Below are 18,672 nucleotides of genomic sequence, written 5' to 3'. Positions count from 1 at the left end.
CCATTCATTTTAAAGTGGAAAAAGCATCACCACAAGATCTGACCTCACTGAGTTAATACTCTTTGCCGAACTCTTGGTCAAGCCGACATTTATCATCTCTCTGTTTATGCCTTGATGCAACTGACGATGAAAGTCCAAAAATGACTGCATTGCAATATGGTGTTATTACAGCTTTGATACAACATCTATGTGGGCTGTTTCTGCAGAGCCTTGTTAAAGAATTGAAGCGCATCAGTGTTTTGGTTGCTTCATGGAGAATGCAAGCTATAATCTGCACAACATTTACATGGTCCAAGTACCTCAGAGTCTGTGCAACATTATAGGGAAAGCAATTTAAATTGTCTTTTTTTGCCTTTTTAATGATTCCCCAGAGCAGCTGGGCCACGCTGTGACAAAATATGAGTTGATATTGGCAATTCAAAGTTAACTTTTCTCCCATATTTCAGTAAATTTTGTATAACAGTGGATACATTGTGTTCCTGCGTTTATCCTTCACTTTAAATTGAAAAGAAAAAAAAGCAGCAGAAAAAGAAAAAGCAGAGCACTGCTTTAAGATACTTATGAAGTAATCGAGATAGAAAAAACAATAACACAGCAGGCATATGGAAATCATAAGGACCTGTTATTTGTGTATGTGAAGTCACATGGCACCTTTCAGAAAGTTGGATTTACATTCAAGTTTTGCCCTAAATCTCGTCTTAACCCAGCAGCAGGCGCAGAGCAGGGTTTGACATGTTAGCCTGAAAGGGTAAACTCTCCCCTCATGATCCAGAGCAGAGGTACAACAGCACAAATGCCAGAGCAGGCGCTGCGATACATTTATACTTCCATTGACTTTATTCATCATTCAAATTGCAGCTGATGGGGGATTTACTTTTTCCATACAAGTCATTTATGATTTCTACACAAGCAGGGAGCTCTGAATACAGAGGAGAGGAGGTTCATTATTTGGTTTCTATTCTGGTTTATGACCACCAACAGTAAAACATGTTGGGAAGTTCATGTATTTACATTTTTGTTCAACCTAAAATAAAAAACATCTGCTGCCCATGAACAGTACTTTTAGAAACCTATTATTTGAAATGCAAAAGCGGCAACATAATTCCCAGATTCCACAGAGCAACCAGCAGACCCCGAGCGCTGCTGGAACGGTCCAACATTTGCTGCAGAGGTGGAATACAAACACCCTATGAGGCGGACATCACAGGTGAGAGTGCCCTGATTTCTTAGCTCTTGTAGATATTTGGTCAATCATGTGTTACCCAAGTGGCTTGTCATATTGACACCTTTCTTGAATTGTGTCAGAATTTAGCAGAACAAGGTTCATTATTTAATCTAATCTCTGAGCTGCTTACCAGTAACGAGTGTCTTGTGTCTTTACCTCTGTTCCAGTCTTACCTGCAGGTCCTGGAGATCCCTTAAACCCAGGGGCTCCAGATGGACCCCTTGGACCAACGTCCCCTCGAGGACCACTGGGACCTGGCATCCCTCGAGACCCTGGCTTTCCTAAGAGGAGGAAACAGCCAGGTTTAATCATGAGTCCCAAACTATTTTACATCTTAAAACTTTCACATAAGCTGAGATGGTAAGCTGAGACTTACCATCTCTACCAGGAAGCCCGTCTCTCCCTTTTTCACCCTGAGGACCTGTAGTAAAAACAGAGAGACGCTTTAATTGAGAAATTTGAAAAGAAATCTGAACTTATGCCACCTTAAAAAAAAAAAATTTTGTACAATCTGCTGCTGTTCATCTCTGCTCAGTCAAGAAAACATAAAATGCTGTCTATGTCAGCGTTAGGTTTTATTTAGATTTCACTTAGAAAACTGAACGTGCATGCAACTATTAAAGAAAATATTTTTTTTTCATAGTTTTCATAGTTTAAGGAGTTTCTCATGCTGACTCAGCAAAGGCCTTTCTGTGCTATTTTGTCGTTGTCTATTATGTGTCAGTATCCTCTTTCTGGTTCAAGCCAAGTACTGCTCATATGCACTGGTTGAATCCTCATAATCATTCACTCTGTGCACAGTGGCAGCTATGTAAATAGACATGAATCTGCAGCAATAAATTGGTAAAGGATTGCCAAGACCAGTTGCCCCTTGGGATAACTGTAGTAGAGCGAAACATGTTAGGGTGAAATATTCCTGTTATGCAGCAAATGTCTGAAAAAAACTATTTACAGATCTTCAAAATCGATCTTGGATAGAATGAGGAGGGCCTGCTTCATCTTCATCTCGGACATTTTCACTGTGCAGTTTGCTGTTTTTGAAGGTTGCTGCTTCCGTTAGCAAATAAGATTTGAAAAGTGTAAACATTCATACAGCAGAAGATGCAACAAGATCATGTTAATAGCAGACATCTGGACGGTCAGAATAATGATCAGTCATGGTGTGTGGATTAAAGGCACTACATGAAAGTTGAGAACATCTCAAGCTATGGTGCCACCCAGCTGGGGAGTTAAAAACACACAAAATATGGTGCAATATGTTCTACATTATGTTTCCCCTCTGCCATTTCAGTCTTTAAACCCTGCAGTTTTGAAATCCTGGTCTGCACTCAGTAAAAAAAACCTCTTGTAAATTCCACAGTGGAAAAAAAAAACAAAAACAAGCAGTCCAACAATGTAATATATCTGTGTGTCTGTTGCACACAAGGACAAAATAAGTGCATTTTGGATTGTGATTTTGGACACATCAGAAGTCTGCACTGCACCCATTTTCACCAGATTGTATCATTTTCTACAACAGAAACATAAACACAGTCAAAATATTTGAGGACACCCGCTAATCCCATACAAACACAACTCCTTCAGAATGTGTTTATAATGAGGCTAAACACATTGCTTAGCAGGAACGGTGACCTGTGTGTTTTTAGTTGCTTCCTGTGCTGGGCTCCACTCCAGGAAAGGAGAAGACATTCATGCTTCCACACAAGTCACAGCTAGCTGAAAATGAGCTCTGCAAACAACTGGGGTCTTGCTTTTGTGACAGGAAATGAACATGTGCACAGTGCAGGAAAAAGGATATGAGCAGAGGTGAACAGGTAATGGGGAGAAAAACCTTGCCAGGGTTGAATTTCAACTCCATATCAATTGTAAAACCTTATACTCCACTGAGGGAGGTGCATGTATACATATACATATACATATATAAATATATATACCAACCTGCTGGTCCCTGCTCACCAAGAGCTCCCTGAGTGGACACAGCTCCCATCAATAATGAGGTGTCTGAAGCTGTCCCCCCTTTTCCCTGAGGGTGGCGATGTGATATGGCGGCCGGTCCAGTGAGTGACTGCACCTGATAAAGGAAGACATGAAACAAGTTGAGGCAGTTAATCAACATGGTTGATTTAAGTATGCCCATCACAATACTCAGTTCAGATGTGGTGTTCACCTTTGTCTCCAGTGAGTTCAGTCTGTCAGTCAAAGCTGTGAGTCGACTGCAGTTGAGACAATCTGCAAAACAGAAAAGCTCCCTTTAGGTTCGCAGTCAGATATATGACATAGAGCACATTGCCGGGATTTTGCTGTCAAGTCAGGGTATAAACATTTTCAGTGTTTTTACTAGAGATTGGCTCCCCTGTGCGTGCAGCTGGGCGCCGTAGCGTGGAGAGTTTCCTCCCTGCCTCCTGAGCATCAAGCCTGTTTGCTCCATCTGCAATAAGACATGGAGCGACAAAGTTATAGGGAGTTCCATGGAAAAAAAACGATAATACATTTTTCTTCAAAAGCTTTTACCAAAAGATGGACATTGCCTCCTGTCTGAAAAATGAGGCCAATGTAGTTTCTTTTTCATCGGACATAATGGTACTTTTTGATCCAGGCTCTCATCAGGCTCTCAGGGGGCTGAATTCTGGCGAGCAACGCTCTGCAGTACGTGCATGGACAGTTCCACAGCTCTGAGTTAGATGCACTGGTTTTTCAGTGTTTTACTAAACGTGGTAAAAGCAGTAACCTAGGGCTCCATCTACAGGAGGATGATTGCAAAGAGATCAAAGGTTCATCATTTCTGAAAACCAGGATCAACATGACTGAAGAAGATCCAGGTAAAATACTTATTTCTATACAGTATATGGATCCAACATCTACAGTAGGTACACATTTGTGCCTGTGTGTCAGAATATACTTGGATGTCACTGCTCAAACGATATGGACGTTAAAGATATTTCACTAAGTGGGGTGAAATATATATGGTAAGCACTTCAATATTACCCAGAGAGAGTTGGCAACATTTAACAATGTGTAAAAAAAAAGAGAAGCGGAACCTAACAATTACAATTTGATCTTTGTAACATTTACCAGAGACAGACTTCATGCATGCTGCATCTTTGCCAGGTTTCTTTCCTTTTTTCTTGTTTCTCTATGGAGTTTAAAATTGCAAGGCTAGGGAGAAAGGCGTGTAGAAACAAACAATAGTATCCTTGTATGAGGAGAATGGGCAGTCTCAGCTTGCATTCTGCCCTTCCTTCATTTTATGAAGTGTGGGAGTTTGTGTCCCAGGGTTTTGGATGTTTTGAATTGGCAAACCTTTGTGGAAATGGCTAAACTGACTCCATTGTCTGGCCTGGCCTTGCTCTGATTGGGCTGGGTGCCCCTGATACTACTAAGAGGCTTGGTTCAGTGCCTCATTAGCCACCGGGAAGCACATTTTTTCTCTTTGGTGGCCATCAACCACAGTTACAAGGGCTACACTACAAGAAACCATAAAACAGCACCTGCAGCGCAGAGCTGGGCCAAGAAAACCTGTGGCCAGATATGGAAGGAGAGAGGGGAAAAAAGAGAAAGATGAAATGAAAAAAAAAAACAGAGAAGTGCTCCAATTATTTCCCATGTTCAACCTCTGTGTTCAAAGTTCCACTGTTTTGGAGTTTGGGGCATTTGTCAGATGATATTTCTCAAGAGGATTACATGAGACTGATATCTTGTGGCATGAGCTCGGCATGTCATCTCTTACATCTTTCAATAACAATAATAAGCCTTCCCAGGGATGAGGAGGTAACACCCTTAGGTCTCCTCCTCCCTCGCCTGTATCACACTTCGGGGGGACAAAGAGAGGCGTGTATGTGTTCACTTGTACAAGAACATCCCGCAGACTTTTCCTGTGGAGCTAAGCCTGTGTAGATGGCTGCATTCAATTACAAAAGGGGGCTAGGGTTAGGAAGTCTACATCTTGCTCCACCCCCTGCAACAGCACCTCTTCTCCCTCCACAGTAAGGAACATTCAACATCCCCCTCACCCACACTCGGGCTTTTGTATGAGGCACTGAGCCAGCTTTGGCTCAAGAGGTGCAGCCTGACACACACACGCACCTCTTACACACTTTTCCTCTGTCTTCCAACAGAACATTTGAAATCTTGCAAAGACCTGTTTTTTTTCTGTATCTCCTATGACAGTATCGGTGAACTGCAGGGCCTGTTCATACAAACATTGGATGACTGGGATGCTTAAAGCCTGATCCATTGCTGCGTCGGCCAATGATAACATCGTAACACTGTGTCCGCTCTTTGATCTCAGTGGACTAATTGTCCCAGTGAGGGGCTCAAAGAAATGTGATAATGTGTTTGACCCCGTTGTTGCACTGGGTTCTAATCAGTGACGGAGTCAGAGCTCTTCATTAGAGAAATACCCCCACAGAGAGTTCAGCAGGCCGGAGACAGTGCTGACATCGGCCGTCTCTCTGCACATGCTCACACAGTTCAGTGATTGTTTACAAACACTTTTCTGAATGACCTGTGCCCCTGCTGGTGCAACTATTTTATTGGCGAATGAGAGAGATATAACTAAAGGTCACTGATAGAATGTTATCTTTTTCAGTTACTTCATCAAGGGATTTTGAAAGATGTCAAGGTGCATGATGATATCTAACGGACACAGCCTCCTCGGGACTCTTTTGAACAGACTGAATTTTGATCAAATTTAAACTCTATTGCAGAGTTCTGAAGACAACCAAACACTAGTAAGTTTGCACGTGGTGCTTCTTGGCCTGCAGCTGGGCGCTATACAAATAAAATTGGATTGGGTGCTACAGTTGGAAGCATCTCTGCCAGGCCACACACGCAGGCTAGCCAGCCACAGCTGAAGCCCCAATCCAATCTCTCCTCTGTTTTCTCAGTTTTAAAGCTCAAGCTGTAATCCTAAAAAAAAACAACGCACAAACTGTTAACTGTTAATTTCATTTCACAGGCAACTGTGCCAGAGTTATAATGTAGTAGAAAATGTTCTTTAAATATGCTCCAAGTAGCCCTATTCATTGAGATCGTACAGATAAAGGGTAAATGCAAATGTTGCATACTGTGTAAAACTTATACTAATAATAACAATAATAATATAACAGCTTGAGATACAGAAGCGCAGACACAAACAGAGTGAGATGTAATCTCCAGTAGTAACGGACAGCTTTGTGAGCCAGAGACGCTCATGCCAAGTGTGAACAGCGCCAAACGGGGAAGCCTTTAATCTGAACTGACTAAACTCAAGAAAATCCTACTTTTTCCAGCTTATATTTCACAAATATATCAATAACTTCTATTATACATCAGCATATGTTTTGTTTTTGATTTTTTTGTCAATTTGTGCTGTAAAATTGTTATTACTAACCAACTGCACTATTAGCCTTAAAAAAACCAACACTTGACCCTTTGTGGGTATCAGCAGCCAAATCCCCAGCAAAGAGGAATGCAGCTGCACCTCAATGTGATCTGAGGAGGGTGCATGTGTGCTCTTGTGTGGGTGGAAAGTGTGTTACAGTCATGCACATGTGAACATATGTATACACAGTATTACTAATACGCCAGAGTCATTTCATAAACGATGTTGCCTCAGTGAAAATAAACCTCATGTTTCGAGCTCATGAAGCCCTTAAACACACATCTCACACTCAGCTGCACTGATTGCCTCATCCTCCAAGCTCAATGTCCACTTTTGTTTATTTTTTCTTTGTTCCTGCAGACCGACAGACAAGCTTCATGAGTCGTGTGTTGCTGTGCAGTCATACGGTCTCCATGTAGGATGGATCCATAAAAGAAGACGTGCCGCTTACAAAGGGCTCTCCGCGCTGTTTTCCAGAGTCAAACACTGTTGTTTCACAGTTTGATTTTCTCAGGCAGATAACAGCACATTGCCTGACTGCAACTGTGAGCAAAAACATCAAAGCGCACGCACAAAGTGCAGTGAGCAGAAGACAGTGGAGTGTAAAGTCCCGATCCATCTCTGTCTCTTACAATTGGCTGAGCTCAGCGCTGCGGCACCATTAGTGACCAGGTGCTGACAGTCAGGCGGGGAAGCGTTTGTTTCTGTGTCAGACAGGCACACACGAGCGCACAAACACGTACAAAGCTGCACCCATCATTCATTTTCAGTGATCACTTCCCTCCTAGAGACGAGCCAAGCTGAAGAGGATGTCCAATCAGAGCATATGTTTGCTGAGTGAGCTGCTTCTTGGGCCTAATTTTGAATCCAAAAGAGACAAACTAAAGTCATGTGATTCTGGTATTGGTTTATTCTGCTTTCCCCCCTCTCTTTTCTTTCCATATTCTTCACTCAGACAAATCACTCTAATGCATATGGAAAGAAATAGAAAACACATCTCACACTGTATCTTTAGTGTAATAAGGACGTTGTGCATTTGAAGTACATGACATCCATTAAACCCAAGAAAATAGCAGCTGATTCCTGTTTTTAAAGATGTGGCTATTGAAGCATGCTGTGGACTTTCAGGTGATGCTGGTCGACTAAAGATTTTAAACAGATCAATAAAAGTGGGGTAGAAGTGCTTCCAGTGCGCGTTACCAACAGATTGTGTAATTCTGGAAATTTGCACCCCAGATGTTCAGCTGTAGACTGCACCTTCTGATATCTGCAGATACTGCACGTGGCGGCTGTAGCACAACTGTTGCTAGGCGACAGACACAACACTCAGGTGCATTGACGGTGACGTCTGGATCTATTATCCAAGTTTCTCACCGTATAATTATTTACAAAACCTCACTGCAACAACATAACCTGCCTTTGGGGATTAATTAATAATTATGCAGTCCAATCCAATTCATTAATAGAGTTGTTTGAGGATGCTCAGCAATAGTTACTGAAACAGATCAGATATCGCTGATCATAGCTTTGGAGTTGTATTTTGTTTATATAGTTTTCCCAGAGCAATAATTTTTAATTAATTAGAGCTTGTAAAAAGGTAACATTTCTAGTTTTTTTGTATTGTGTAAATAAACAAGACAGTACTCATATCGTTTAATAATTTTTAGAGCAAAAATCTTTTTGTAGTTTTCTCTGGCTTTAGATGACATTCAGTGGTTTTATTTCACGTACTGTGCACCGCTGACTTGAAGATTTTTCCAGCTCTTTGCGCATGAAATGTGCTTTACTAATAAAATTGCCTCATCTTGCTTTGCCTGCCTCTTCCTAAACTTTACCGTACTTTTTTATTAAGCTTCGGTTTTCTGTTTTAACTTTCTGATTAAGAACAATAACATTTAAATGGCATCTGGCGTAAAACATTTGGATTTAGCTGGGTCCCATTGACTAAACAGATGCCCTCCCCGGGACCAGATCCAGGGTGGTGAGTTGGAATGAACCTTTTATGACCCGTCGAGGGTTGTGCCCAACCTCTCACCCATGACAGCCGGGCCAGGCTCCAGCCCTCCACCCCCTCAATGACCCTGAGCATGATAGACTGCGTATATAAAGCGGATGCATGAATGAACCTTTTGTCTATGTCCAGTACATTAACCAGTGTTTTCATACTTGCGTTGCATTATTTCAGTGGTTGTGGGATGAGTGCCAGTGAGATTCCTTTACATTGAAATGACTCCTATGACTTTGTTGCAGATAAGGATACAGGTTTTGAAATTTAGCATAGGATTACTGAAAAAAAATGGAATAAGCATTGTTTTCACCTGCAGGAGCTTCTGGGCAAAGTGCAGCACTTTTCTTTGATGATTGATCAGCTGGTTTTATTGAAGCGGGCCAGAGCTCGTGCCTCCCATACAGCTGACAGGTCGCAGTCAGGTCGTCTGGCCTGGTTTGTCCGCTTGCAGCCTAAAATCCAGTGTTTGCTGTGTTTTCTCAAGGTCTCAGGTTGCTTTTACTAGGTGTTCTGCTCAAATGAAAGGACGCACTTCATCCTTTTTTTATCTTGAAATTACCACTCTACTTTTACACCTCTAAGTCTGAGAATGGTGCAGCCCTCGCACCCGGCAAGCTCAATGGTAATTACAGGTGAAAAGGAAGTGCTGGCTTACAAGAACAACAGGTCAGATAATTGATCCCCAAGGAGAAGTCAAGCTCAGCGAGACTGAAACCTCACTTTCATGCTGTTTGAGCTATAAGTTTACTGAAGCGCTCAGCCTGGGTCTGCTCTATTTTATAAGTAGCTGAGGTGTTACAAAGACCTGCAGCAAATGAAACCACACTGAGGCTTCTAGGACCCTGAAGTGAGAGTATGCAGGGTCAGAGAGGTTTTCACCTCATGCACATAAGTCTCACCTCATCAGTCAGAAAAGACATTTAAGACAAAGCGGTGCAAGGCTGCATAAACTCACATCACCTTAACGCCACCTCCACAGAGCCAAACCTCCATCAGTTACTACACAGAGTGAAAATAAGTCATTATATTTAGCCTGGTAACTTCACAAGAGTGTTGATTTATATACGTTCAAGTCGTCTCAGTGGGATTTTATTGTCTTACTAAGATTCTGAAGAAATGTTGTCCATTATTGAACATGAATATTGTTTTACGTTTGCCTTTCTAAAACTTTCTATATGTATCCCATTTGCAAAAATATAGCCAACATGTCCATGTTACTTCTCTAATAAAGTGAAAGTGACACCATTTCCGATTGAGAAGGCCACTGCTGCATTCTGGGTGACTAGACGTTGCCCAGCAGGTCCAAAAGAAGTAGATATTTCAAGTCAAAGTCTGTCATGGTGCAGACAGACAGAAAAGTAAACAGATTAACACTGCACATGCCGGTTCACTTTGACTAGCAACATTGTTTCACAAATATCCCGCAGTTAGCTTCGTCTCGGGAGATTCTCACATCACTCGTCTCAGCTTCTGCAGTCCATCCAGATGTTCGTGCACAGCCTCTAATCTTCCACAGGAAAAAGGAGGGCCCCCTGCCTTTCCTCCCACCTTTCTGTCCCACGCGAGCTGTCTTTACCTCACCTTCCCTCTCACTCACTCTCCCTATCCATCTCACTCTCTGTTTTTTCCAGCACATTCCTGCAGTGATGCTGATGTCAGTGACAGGCGTCTTAGTCTGGCCGCCCCTCCCCAGCAGGCAGGGCTGTGTAATTAGAGAGCAGTGTGGGGCTGAGTGGTCTGACTAGTGGGGTCTGCAGACAGGTTTTTGTCTGGCCTGCTGTATTTGGCGCTCTGGGGCAAGAGACCGGTCGCTTTCTGCACCAGCGTCTGTGAGGTTGCCACACAGGCTGCAACAAAACCTCCCCCCCCTCCCCATCTTCTTGTCAGGCTTTCTGTGTATTGTGTTTTCCTGGCGATTTGCACCACGGGAACCTTTTCACAGACACCCGGACCAGACAGTCAAGGATACCTGCAAGCACTTCTAGATACTAATTACTGGAAAATGTAACTCTGTTTCAGAGTCACTCGCCACCTCCACAGTTAGTTAACAGCTTGTTTTAGGATGAAGGCATGCAGTGAGTTCTGTCTTTTTATCAAAAGCCTCAATGTAAGACGCTCGGGCAGCAGAAGGAGAAGCTGCCCGAGTTCAAGAATAGTCACATAAAAGAAAGAATCTGGGTTGTTTATAGATTTGGAAGCATAAAACCCCTAAAAATGTCAGAGAATTTCAAAACAAATGAACAGTGAGATGGTGCCCATGTTTATATATATAAAAAATAAATCCTGAAGTTACACATGGCAAAATACAAACAAGTCACTCACTACTGTGAAAGCAAACAATGCTGTGGTTTGTGTAATGGCTGTCCTTAAACTTTTATTCCACTTGAAATAAAGCAGTTGTCTCATGAAAGCCCGTTTCCCGATCCAGTTCCCACCCTTCATTTTTATGAAGAGTGGAACAATAACTCAGAAGCTTGACAAAACGCAGCTCCTCCCAAATGATCGTTAACCTGCTTTGTAAACTTTTCCTCAGTGACATATTCCTTTTCAGCGTGCTCCTCTGGCACACTACTAATGATGCAAAACTTGTTCGATCTTTGCCCTTTTTATGGTCTCTAGGAAAACAAATGAAAACTGCTGATGGTCTGGATGAAACCGCACACGCTCCTCATGTAGCTTTAGTGTGGCGAGGGAGGGGACTGTCTTGTCTGTGACCTCCTCCTATAAAACACTCGCAGCACGCAGCGGTAATTAAAGCTCGCTCGGATCAGCCAGCACGCTGCCACAAGAGGCCAACAAACAAAAGCTCTAAAAACGCCCAGGACCAGAATTAGACCTCAGCACACACATGCGTCCACATTGTATGGCTATCCTTGTGAGGACACTCACTCCAATAATGCATTCCCTGGCTCTTTAACCACCCTTTGAAGGGGTCTGCAAGAGGGAGGATGGGGACAAATGCCCTCACTTTGATGGATGAAACAGTACACTCATACATGCACACATGCTGCATCTCTTTAACTTTAATTCATGCCACTTTAACCATCCTTTATAATGCACTCAGCAGTAAAAAGAATAACTTTATAATCCTTCACTGAAATAGGAACTCCTTTATCATACTTTGAAGGACTGTTTTGGTACCCACATGTTTTGTTTGAGGAGGGTGCTTATTTTTATTTTTTATCTGCTTTTGTATCTCTGAGAATCCGGTCCTCTGACCCTTCTAGGTTTCATCCTTTTTATTGACTGGACAACACGATCAGGCACTGTTGTCCTTTTGCTTACTTTTGTCAGTTTTACTTCATTGTGTGTTAATCAGTGATAAAGTGATAAATAGCATGAGCAAACATACGCTACCTGATTTCAGCTGACTAGTTCAATCCTTTGTAAGCTGGAAAATAAAACCGTCCTCCAATGTTCTTAAGTAATGTAATATGTCATGTAATAATTACGAGGGCTTCTACATCAATTCTCTGTACTCTTACATTACCATACTTTTGGTTAGCAAATGATCTTATTCATCCTTTTTTCCCTTTCTTTTATCAAGGTTCCACTAGTTATCATAATTTATGGGGCTTCAATTCGTTGCCAAAAAAAAATTGCAAATCAAAACCCAAAATCTGAGAACCAAAACCTCAAATTTGTATCCAAGAAATCAAACTCTCTGACAAGAGGGCAATCATCTCTCTTGGTTACACTTTTATTTTCTCTCTATCATTTCTAAAACCATCTCCATTTTCCAACAATCTTTCCCAGTTGTGCTTTTTCTTTTTACAGTTGCAATTCTGAAACGAATGTCGAAACAGCACCACGTCAATCTACAGCAGAGAGGCGGGACATAGAAAGATCCAGTCACTCATTGGCTACTGTACTGTATGTTTCGCCACCTTACGTCAATGTCACAGTGCCAAAAATTTGCCTTTTGCAGTGATGAAGAACCAGTACCCGGAGGCAAGTTGTTGCCTGTCCCTTCTTTATCGTATTCTTTTAGTTTGGTAATCTGTGTTATTAACAACAGACGTTTCTCCACTTAATAATCCAGAAACAGAAGGTCCAAAAAGCCCAGCCCTCTTTTTCAGGCTCCTGTTCAAAAATGTCACGCACCAGCTTTAAATGGGGCTATTGTTGTGCAAAAGTTAAAATACCAAACTGTTGTCACCTAGCCTTTCAAAAAAATAAAAATACAAGTCTTACTTGCTTGCATCTATATTGTTCATGTGCAACACAGAATTCTTGTAAATCCAAGTCATGATAAATGATTATCTGCTGAATGTTCACTCGCTGCAGCACGGAAGCCGAAATGTGGCCAAATGTAAATGTAACTCTCCTCTGGTATGATTTGTGTACAAGTACATGAGAGCAAATCTTATTCTTAACAGAAGGAGCTCTCTTTAACCTCTTTCTTTTCGTTAACCACCCATGTAAACAATAAAAACAACGGCAGCAGGATCCATGACAACTAAATACAAATGCTCAAGTCGAACACAGTCTCTGTAATAGTGACAGCACTCGTCCACGCGGAGCCAAGACACGACTGCCAGAGTAAAGTCAGTCCAGGTCCCATAAGGATGATATTCTGCTTCAAAAGCGAACCATAAATCGAATTTCCCCCTGCAGGGTCATAAATGAACTGAAAACAACACACATGTGCAGCAAAGAAGGGGGCCAAAATCTTTCTTCACTTTTATTTCAGTTTTTCTTATGATTCAGCGTCTTTTGGACAGTATTGTCCAATTCATCCTCCATAGCAAATCATCTAATTTACTAGCTTCCTTTGGGACTCTTCATGTCACAGGCTAATCTCCACTTTGCCTTTGTAAGCTTGACTCATGTTGCTGTTGAGGTATCAAGCCTGGCTCTGAGGTATGTTGAGGGAGGGCTGTTAGATTTGACCTTCCAGTGTAGAAAAAGACCACCTTCTGCAACATACTTCAGATGGGATGGAGGCAAAGGGATCTGGAAGAACTTATCATCTTCTTGGTAAATATGCTTGGCTGCCAACATAAACAGTTTGCAGAGGCATAAACTCTCCTGAGTGTTGCAGTTTCAAGAATGATCCTTTTTTTAAACTGTTGTTAAAATGAATTGTGCCGCGAGATATTCTGGTTTATGATGGGTTTTTGGTGAGATAAATATTTTCAGAAACTGAGGCTCACTCCACACGCATTGATCTGTATCTAAGAACTTCTCCAACTGCGTTACGTAAAAGTATTTTATTGTTCAAACGACATGGAAGTGCTGTTTCAGGTCAAGAAAAAGAATGACCTTTGGAAATTAAATTACTTTGAGATTAAGAGGAGGCAAAGACCAGACTTCTGGCTTGAGATGTCAGAGTTCGTGCTTTTGCGTCCTGTGTTTACACGAGGTGAATTCTGCTGTGCAGCAGGTGTACAGTTAGGGCCTGATTTACTAAAGGTTTGCGTGCGTAAAAACGTGTGCAAACTTGACATCACGCGCAAACCAATGTGCAAGCTGATCTACTAACAGCGTGCAAAGAGGACTGCGCCTCTCAAATGAGCAAAATAGCACACGCAATCCATTTAGTACTTTTAGTACTTGATGAATAATCAATATGGGGCGTACCCGGCAGAAATCGCTAAATACTGGGAGGGGAAAATGCAAATATCTCCTTTTACCACACGCAATGAGATTTACCAAGCCTGAAAGTTTTGCGGGGATTGTGATTGTGTCTGTATTTAATACGTTCGAAAGGAAGGTGCTAATCTGCCCAGCATTACGCAGGGATGCTTGTTGTTGCCTGATTTGAGGACTGGGGTGGGGATAGCTCAATTTGTGGTGAGGATTCTCCACATGCAAAAGGAGAAATATTTTATTTGAATGTTAAATCGAGTATTATTCAGCAAAAGGTTGCCACAGGAGGCACATTCATTTTTTTTATTTGTGATAATAAATAAATCACGTGTTTTCATGGAGAAAAAAGTGTTTCTCATTGTGCGCCTATACTTGTTCTGCATTTGTCATACCCCGGTGTTGTGCCGTATTCAGCACCCCTGCCGTGAAAAGAACCCCCTCGTCTGACAAAAATGATATTCCCATTCCGTGTCACGTTCTGTTTAGCGTCCAGTTTTGTGTTAATGATTCATGTTTAAATGCGCTCCTGGATTCCACAATAGTCATACTTTCCCACAATCACAGATAACAAAAATCGGGTAAATGGTTATTGATGTCATTAATTAATAGCCTGATTACTGTGTTGTCTTCCATAATATTTGTAAATATATATAATATAAACTCCTAAGTATGTGTTTGTGTGAGTGTGTATATATAAATATATTGAAGTGTCAGTGTGTTGTTTTTTTTCTTGGTCTACTTATCATTGAATATACGAGGGGGTGCTTTTCACGGCAGGGGTGCTGAATACGGCACAACAATTTGCCTCTTCCACTAATATCTCTAACTCCAACTCGTCAAATTTCATTTTGCGCTCGCAAACCGTAAGACACGCAACACCTCATTTAAATACTGCGGTTTGCACCTGTTATCAATTGCGCACGCAATCTTAGTTGATCACCCACAAAACACACAACAACAGCACGCGCAAACTTCTTCAGTGCACACGCAATTTAGTACTCTTTATTTAGGATCTTAGTAAATCGGGCCCTTAGTGTGGTAAAGCGACAAGCTGAGGGCAGGGGCTGTAACCTGTCATGATGCACAAAGAAATGGTGCCTGTTGGTTTGCCGAGCCCTTCATATTGCTTTGATTCCATTTATAAGAACAAAAGAGGAAAAATCCTGTTGAAAACTGTGGTCGTTATGTTTTCTGTTGGGTTTTGGTCCCTGGCTGCTAGCTGTTGTGCTTTCTGTTTCAGGCTGGGCAGGTCTGTGGAAGTCTGCCAGCATCACACCTGCTGGTCGGTGGTAATCAGGCACCGTTTAAAGCCTGCACCGTCCTGGAGTCAGGTGCCAAATTATTACCTCTCTTGGATGGAACACAGAAGCCTGCTTGGTTGCATTGTTGGTTGCTCCTGCCCACGCAGCCTGCGCCTAACCCAGCTCACCTTTGAGCCCCGCCCCTCCTGGACCCCTCCGGACTCTCCTCTCTGCCCTTCGACCTGGACGCCCAATACACCCTTGGCTTCCTGCTGCCTCCACTCCCCCTCTACCTAAATAAATCCTTATAAGTCCTTCATCCCACAGTCTTGTTTGCTTTTGGGTCCAGCCATCACCAAAGCCTTAACAGAAAACGACTATGTGAAACGGCCTGAATAGGGAAATAAAATGTAATGCTATGAATGTTTAAAGCCTTGATTACTACAGAGCAATCCCTTTAATACCAGCACCCTTGTTCCTTTTCACATTTACTACCCAGGTTTTTCTTGACTTGACAGAGAAGCAACCTGCAAAACTTTCATTTATGCTGTCATTATAAAATGAGAGTACCATCCATTTAGTCTGATTTGAGATTAAGATTATATATATATTATTAATTAAGATTAGATGACAAGTGTGCAAGTTACCAACGGGATTGTGAATGCACGGGGTCTTTTAAGTATCACATGCTGCCAGTAATGACTTTAAAATAGGTTCAAGTAGAAAAAAAAGGCATTTCAAGAGAAACACTGCATTATGCATTGTTTTAAGTATATAAGGCTCACAGTTTAGTTTTTTAATAGTATAACACTACATAAAATCTTCACTCTCTATGCAGTTTGATTATTCACAGCCATAAAAGATTTCCGGATGGCCGATTCCTGCGTGAACTCAAAAGCAGATGCCTATATGTCCAATAAAAGCACAGCCAGCTCTCTCTGTGTGTCCAACATGCTGCATGTTGGAAGACATCATTTGTTGTGGACCTAGCTGAGTTACATAAAGTCTACCACTTCAGGGACATACCTGACTTGATTCAGATGACTCATAACGTCTACTCGAACTAAAAGGCTGTGTAAAAATGATGGTATAGAGTCATTATTACGTATACTCTCGGGTAAGGGAGCAAACAAAGATTCCTCACATGAAATCCACCTACTGACGATCATCCATCACTCTGTTATATTCAGTCACATATGTGAAAGTTGTCTAAGCAGTGACAAAGTGCCAAGATCAACATGGTGCATCAACCATCACAGGACTGATGGTTCTTTCGCATGCTGCTACCTCACCGTCTCCACCATCACCGCAACGCCAGATCTGAGCATCACTCCATACATCACTACACATTTCTCTCGCACCTGCTTAAACAGCCACATACACACAAGCACAAGGCAGACGATAACCACAAGAGTGTGCGGCTCTGACACGAGTTTGTATAACACAGCCATCCACCTGATACCTCGTCTCCCAACCTCTCAGCACGCTGACAGACGGGGCTTCTGCAGCACGTCGTGCTGCTGGAGCGGGAACCAAAACTGTAATCAAAGACAGTAGATCTCTGCTTTCAGCTTTCTCCTTCAAGGAGCAGTGAAGCATCAAAAAAAATATGTTAGGAGGAGTGGTGCTGGGATTAAAGCAGATGTTGATCTGCTGCCATTTGCTTGTGCGCTGCAGATGTTTGCAAAACCGCTCGGAGGAGGTTAGTGAGGAAATAGGAGTGACCTCAAACATAACGCAAGCTAGTCCCAATCTTTGCAATGTTTCCGTCGTATTTGACAGCTGCACTGTAGACTTTATCCATAAGACAAGGACGATCTAATTAATTAAGAATTTAAGTGGATTTATATTTTGGTGGTCTGAGCCTATTCTGTTCAAACAAATAGTTCTTAAGTCAAACCAAAAACTAATGCATTAATAAAAACAAAAAACACTATCATCAAATATATCCTTTTATGTATAGTTTTATATTGTAATAGCAAGATGTTTATATTAGTGGGGAATATTTTAAACTCCTCAGCCTCAGCACAGATCATTCTGCCTTTTTTATACTTCCAAAGACCTCAAGTATTGATTTTATTAGTAACAACTGCTTCTGAGTAGGATTCAGCTTAATGTGAGCTGACTTTGTGGCAGTGTCTGCAAAATCTTACTGAAGTTGAGATTTAAATGCAGAGCAGAATTTGCATACGCGTACATATGCACGCGCACACAATTAAAAAATCCACATGTATAAATACTCCCACAGAAGGAGTGAGTAAATGACTGTGTGAAGCTGAGCTTCTCTCCGTCTAATCCCTGGGTGAATGGTGCGCTTTGTGCCAAGCATTCCTCTGTGTCTTTCGGAGGCTTTCTGTGGATTAGACCCCACTTACTTCCAGGGGCCGCAGGCTGGGATCAAAGCCGGCTGAGCTCTTTGCGCTCGGAGTGATGGCTGTGGAACACAACGTCTACGCTCAGGTTGACATGCACGGAGGTGGCGTGAAACGTGACGCCGTGACTGAGATGCGAGATAGCGACACAGGTCGCACGCACCTGGTGGAGGTCAAACTTGTGATAATCCAATGCTGCGCTAACTGGCGCTATGCTGACGGGTGGCAGGGCAGCAGTAGGTACGATGTTAACCTCTGCAGGAGAGATGAGATAAATGAAATGAAACAAATGAAAGATTTTAATCTGGGTTTTCTCCCTGTCATTTCTACAGTTTAAACGTATGTGAAAGACTAAAATCTGGAGTTTATTCCACTTGCCCAGCCCTGCAGGCTTTACACCGGCTAAACTGACATCCAGCAACACAGTAGACAGACAAAACAAACATGATGCCTGATCCGCAGTGACCTTCAAACACCCAAAAAGATCCGCTCGGCGCCTAAACGTTACCCCGGCAGAAAAGAAAACAGGAGATCCTCTTTAATCCATGAAAGACAACACAGAGGAAGCGGAGGAAGTCTTTTTTTTTCGTGACAGTACAATACAGCACTGGAGATCCAACGGCAGGAATTAAAAATGCTAACATGGCACGACCGTTGAGGAACAATGAAAATAAGCGGATTTTCTCCTCAAATATACTCTACTATTAATGGGGAATCAGAGTCCTGCTGCACGAGTTGTATTCTGGGATAAAACCCACACCAGGAGCAGACAATGCGTGTAAAGACGAGACTAATTACTGCATGCTGGAATTCATAAAGCTAATCTATGTACGGTATAGTCAAAGCTATCTGCAGCTATCTCAAACCTGATG

The 18,672-nt window shown here is 42.2% G+C and overlaps 1 protein-coding gene across 1 annotated transcript in view; it reads right to left on the bottom strand.

Annotated features, from left to right (window-relative positions):
• emid1 (EMI domain containing 1) overlaps positions 1–18,672 on the bottom strand; it is a 58,956-nt gene that overhangs the window by 11,076 nt on the left and 29,208 nt on the right. The window contains exons 4-8 of the mRNA XM_061729152.1: positions 3,564–3,653; positions 3,393–3,454; positions 3,164–3,296; positions 1,602–1,646; positions 1,399–1,506 (exon numbers count right to left, since the gene is read on the bottom strand). Coding sequence (XP_061585136.1) covers positions 1,399–1,506; positions 1,602–1,646; positions 3,164–3,296; positions 3,393–3,454; positions 3,564–3,653 — 438 coding nt within the window. The remainder of the gene's footprint in view (positions 1–1,398; positions 1,507–1,601; positions 1,647–3,163; positions 3,297–3,392; positions 3,455–3,563; positions 3,654–18,672) is intronic.

Source organism: Cololabis saira, chromosome 9 (assembly GCF_033807715.1).
Source record: "Cololabis saira isolate AMF1-May2022 chromosome 9, fColSai1.1, whole genome shotgun sequence".
Lineage (NCBI taxonomy): Eukaryota > Metazoa > Chordata > Actinopteri > Beloniformes > Belonidae > Cololabis > Cololabis saira.
This window is presented reverse-complemented; position numbering and strand designations above follow the sequence as displayed.